Source organism: Oculina patagonica, unplaced genomic scaffold, assembly GCF_052425735.1.
Source record: "Oculina patagonica isolate OP01 unplaced genomic scaffold, crgOcupat unplaced602, whole genome shotgun sequence".
In the NCBI taxonomy this organism is placed as follows: Eukaryota; Metazoa; Cnidaria; class Anthozoa; order Scleractinia; family Oculinidae; genus Oculina; species Oculina patagonica.
The window spans coordinates 1,953-7,389 of NW_027558474.1; the positions used below are offsets into that span (position 1 = coordinate 1,953).

General features: G+C 39.3%; 1 protein-coding gene across 1 annotated transcript; it reads right to left on the minus strand.

The window, feature by feature from the left end:
* Positions 1–669: 669 nt before the first annotated feature.
* On the minus strand, positions 670–5,163 carry LOC144641002 (tetratricopeptide repeat protein 4-like; the record flags this gene model as incomplete). Its single annotated transcript, XM_078500065.1, has 3 exons — positions 4,931–5,163; positions 1,615–1,776; positions 670–747 (listed from the first exon to the last, which is right to left on the minus strand). Coding segments are annotated over exons 1-3 (331 nt in total), but the record flags the coding sequence as incomplete, so codon positions are not given.
* Between the last annotated feature and the right edge of the window lie 274 nt (positions 5,164–5,437).

A 5,437-nucleotide genomic window follows, 5' to 3' on the forward strand; every position in this document is an offset into this window, starting at 1 on the left:
GTCTTCATAAACTCCTTACGTGAAATTTGTATCCATAGAACTGTATATGTTACTTTGTTATTTTTATACATTTTAAACGGCTTGGTTTGTTCCCGGAAAATGGGACTTTCCTGAGGGTGTGTCAAACTTGACACAATTTTAAAAGAACATGGCTCGGCGAGGATGCTTGCGTCGGCGGAAAAATCACTGTTATGGTCCATTCAAGAACATTGTTTGCGAAAAATCGGCGAAGCAGAAGCACCAAGAATTGCTCCGAGAAAAATACAAACATCTATGGCTTTGCCGAGAAAAATACGGACATCTGTGGCTTCACCGTTTTATCTCGAAATGAGAGAATTATCGAGGCAAAAAACGCGAGTTTACATTTTTAACCAATATTTTGGTTTCACAAAATATTACATAACTATCATTCCAACACTTTTAACAATTCCCAAAATTAAGGTTTCAATACACTTGTAAAGATCTGATCTTTACAACAAAAACTAAACACAATAGTCAAATTATCGTATCGCGATGCATTTCAAACCAGCTATAAACCAGAAGGAATACTTCGTATCCCACATTTCTAATACGGATGAGGTATGAGATAGCTAGGGGTTAACCTCTCTGTCGCCCTTTTCTACTACACTGTAATGTCATTCTATGGAACATAGAATAGGACACACCTACCTCGGAAAATTGCCTTGAGGAAATTTGGTTGTAAGTCAGTGGCAGCTTTTGCATCATTAAGTGAATCAACATACTTTCCTGTCAAAGTAATAAATAGATATAAAAATGTTAATATTAAAGAGGACAGAAAACGACATTACTGTTGGAGCTGCATGATTCTGTGTAGTGGCTCAGGAGATAAATTATACTGCACTTTTTAAATGCGGGAAATCCCAACATTTCGTTTTTCTAGTTTAAATATCGCTCTTCCAGTAGTGTTCGGGTTCGGTAAGTCGGATTGAACGATAAAAGGTGTTCTGGAACAATAACGTTTCATTGCAGAGAAATGAACATGGTGCAATACCAATACAATTTAAGTAAAATTTAATTTAGTTGATACCTTGTAAATGCAGTTGAGGAAAAGGAACAAATCACATGTAATGCGACGATACTTAACGCCTCGGCGATTTATAAGGTAGGTCAACGTTAAAGAGATTTTTTCCAGGCCGTCCACCATTCAGTTGCGAAGAATTTCGAGAGGGACTTTGAAGCATTGATCCGGAGCCTTTTGTCTTGCTTCTTTTTCTTCCTTTTTTTCGGCTTTCTTATTTTTGCTACTTTCTACTTTTCACACCCTTTATGTAATCTTTTGGGACCTTGATCAATTTCGGGTGTATTGGCCTGTTAAGCACCGGATTTGCACCAAAAACGGATCGTGTTTTTCAATATTTAAAATGAACAGTTCTGTAGAAAGTTCAATCCTAGCTGTATCAACTATGTGCTCATCACAAAAATCCACTGTCGTGCAAATTGATGACGTCAGAAGTGGTTCAATGATGGCGCCCCAAAAAAGCGCCTAATACGCGTTTGGGAGTGAAAAGTTTAAATAAACACAGACCATCAGAGGAAAAATACACTCTAAATACGATGCCAAAAGAGAAGCGAACAAAATACGAACAATCTCACCTGAATAAAACTGCGCTATGGCCCTGTTATTGTACAGTTTGGCGTTCAGTTCGTCATCCTTGCAGTTCACATTAATTCCTTTCGTGTAAAAGTAAATGGCGCTGATAAAATCTCTTTTTCTGTATTCCTCATTACCTTGATTATTATAAACCTCAGCTATCGCTGAAACGAAAAGAGTTGAAGGACCATTAGTGGTAATTAAATAGCCCAATAACTCAACTCATGCCGAAATGTAGTTTTCCTGTCTTCTCTGCAGCGTTAAAACGACTCATATCACACTCAATGCAAAGTACTTCATTTTCCCGAGAGAAATATTTGCCCGAGGTCGCAGTACAGAGTTCGACGAGGTCCGTAAATTATGGCTTTAATTATTACATGAACAAGCCTTTTTTTTGTTCTTGCAAAAACGTTCTTAAAGGTCATTCTCCACAATTGAATTGCACATCCTTCGGCTGTGCATAAATAAAGTTTCACAAATGAGTATGGCTCTGTTGCTTCTATTAAAGCGAGCAATCTTTGATTCATCTTAGTGCAGGTTCTATTTCAATGAAATGACCTTTTAAAAGTCCGCCTAATCTGTTTAAGTTCCTCACTTTCACTTCAACAAAGACTCCAATAGAGCAGCGGAGGTTTTCGGTTGTTTTCAAATTAAAGGACCCTATTCAGACCGGGCTTTTTTTGGACCTCCTCTGACCTATGTAACTTAACTTCCAGAATATTTAAGCAATCACAATGAAACTTATAGGATGTGTTGTTTGTGCAAATATCTTTCTTTTGGTATAGGTCATGGTGACGTCTCATCACGTGACAATTACATCATCATGTCAAAACAGCCGCCGTCTTGGGTCCGCCATCTTGGATTTCAAAATTTTTCCAAAATGCCAAAAAACCACCCAAAATTACTGCAAAGTACATAGTCGACTCCCGATAACTCGAACCTTCAAGGGAAATTGAAAATGGTTCGAGTTATCGGGAGTTCGAGTTATCGGAAGTTGATAACAAATGAACGGAAATAAGGAAAAAAACGGTGTTTACGAATTTCTATTCATACAGTGTTGACCGGTGTACATTTTAAACTAGTAATACGTGACTCGCAGGGCCTCGCGAAGCTCTGGGTTGGGGAGGGGGGGGGGGGGGGGGGTGTTATAAATAAGGAGTGGATTATTTGAAGTTGAACATTAATTGAATTGTACATATTCAATTTTCCACAGTAGGCAGGAAGATATATTTGTTAGAAATTTTATTTCAACGGGCATGGCCGCGACACCCTCGTTCCCAGGGTCTACTCCGCTTTAAAGATGGTGGCTTTTTCTTGTTCGTAAAGAGGTAGAAAGCGTTGGGAAGCGCAGGCTATTTTCAAAATCATCGACAAATTATTGGATAGTCGCATTTTGGACATTTATTTGATGGCATAAAAAAAAAAGAAGAACGAACGGCAGGAGGATTCGAAGCCTCCGCCCGCGCGCCCCTGATGGCGATGAAAGGTTTATAGCCTGAATAGGCGTTGAGGGAGTATTATGTGGAAATCAATGTTATTTTAATCCGAAAAGAAAAACGATAAAAATGAAAGGCTCAGAATTCGAACCCACAAAAAAAAAAGAAAAAAATAAGAAAAAAAAACCCTAGCCGGATTCGAACCCCCAACCTCAGGTCCGAAGATCTGATTTCAAGTTCGACGCCTTACCATTAGGCCACCAGCGCGCGGCGGCCGTGTGACGTCATTTCCGCCACACACCAAGCTCACAAATATATATAGAAATATATAAGACCGTAAACTCCACACGAGATTTCATCCCGCCTGATCCCTTTGAGGGACAAAATTATACACCCCGCTACGCTCGGCCTTCGGCTTCGCTTCGCGAGGAACAAATTTAATTCGAGTATTTAAGAGCCAAAAGAAAAAGGAACAATATATTTCTAAATCACTGTTAAAACCAGAACGTAACGTAACGTGAAACAAAGCAAACCAGCTGCAAACATCGTACGTTTCAAAGAGAACAGCGCTATAGGCTACTGCTGCAGAGTTTATGCCATTTACTTTTCCGAGCAATGGTCAGTTAATTCGTCCTGGCGATAATCCTTAAACGTTTTCTAAGGTTGGATTTGAAAGAATAGGTATCCACCTCCACAAACAAACTGAACGTCTGTAGCCACAGGGCACAGAGGAGTCAAGTTTGTCCGCAATTCAAAATCTCTACCGTGCAAAACGACCTTCAAAGCGGTCGTGTAAGCGTACGTGATACAGCGCCGTTATCCGATGCTTGTTTACAGATTGTCTGGTGATATCGTATTCGTACCCTCATGCGACATCCGCAGACACCAATGTTTGTGGGCGTTACCAGAGAGACCAGCTTTTTCTTCTCGGCACTTCGTGCCTCATCGGAAAGCTTCGGGCGACATTTTTTTCGCCCCAGGCAACCATTGTCAGAATACGATATCACCAGACGATCTGTAAACATGCCTGTCAAAATGCCGTTGCCATGGTGATGTCAAGTTCATGACACATCATCCAACCCTATCAAATTATTGCCAGATAAATTTTAGGAAAACTCGGAAAGTTTGGCAGCGTTTGGGTAAATCTTAAAAGAGTTATAAGAGTTCAAAGTCAGCGCGGGCCTCTAAAGCCCCCCCCCCCCCCCGGTCTGAATGATCAACAGTCTTTGCAAATATCAGCCGAAGATTACCGACTGTTTGCCGAAAATTTCCAAAGATTGATGAAGATCTGCAATTGCTGTCTAAAAGTGTCAGATCAATTTCTGAACATTTCCATTATTTCCGAGGACTTCTAAAGATCCCCGAAAATTTTCGAAGACTATCCGAAGCTGTTTCGACTATAGCCTTCATAAATTTTAAAATCAGTCTTTCCCTTATCTCCTATAAACTTACAAAGTTAACGTTAAATGAGTATAGACCATTACCATGGCAATGGTCGGAGATAAAAATCCCGACTGAGTAACAGACGAGAACTCAGCTTATCGTGAAGAGTTGCCGCTTGCCATATTATAATAAGAAGTTTTGACAACGCACATATAAAAACAATCACACATATCCGCCGTCGATGAAATATAAGTAAGAGACTCTTGTTGTTGGTAACGACCTAGTTGTTACAAAATGCAAACATCTCTTCCCATTTTATAAATAGAAACTACAAGTTACCCTCAAAAAGCTAAACCAATAATAAGCATAATCCTTTTTACAACAAGTAGCGGGAGTACATGTCATTTTAGCCTTGAAACATTCTGGCATGAAGCAATACGACCTGTAAAAGAAGTAACATTTCCATTTAATGAATCTGCTTGGAATGATTTCTTCTCACCTTTGTTAGTGTCGTCATCAAAATCCGGTGTTTCTTCAGTGGTTGATATGTCGTCATTCTCACTTGCTACTTTGGTTGGACTTCTCGCCATGGGTGTTGGGAGTTTTCATGCAGTGTTTGAGATCACTGATCATTTAAACTACAAAGAATATGAAATACAATTAATTAAAAATGTTCAAAATAAAATTCCACAATAGTTAGTGATTGCATTACATAGCAGGTAATTCATTGCAAATCATTCTTACACAAAAATAAAAATGGCGAAAGCATCAAAGAATAAAGAGGATCTGACTTTGCTGTTATTTTCGGCTCTCACTGCCAAAAATGGCGGTGTTAAAACTGGCTATCCGTTCAATGTAAACGGCGAGAGAGGGTCTCTTTATCCCTTGTACTCTGCTATCTTGCCACGTTGAATTATCATGGTAATAGGAGTGTTAAAAAGTCTAACTAATAGATACTGAACCGGGAAATTTAAAAAAAAATTCGGCTGTTTTAGTAGAGGAATGT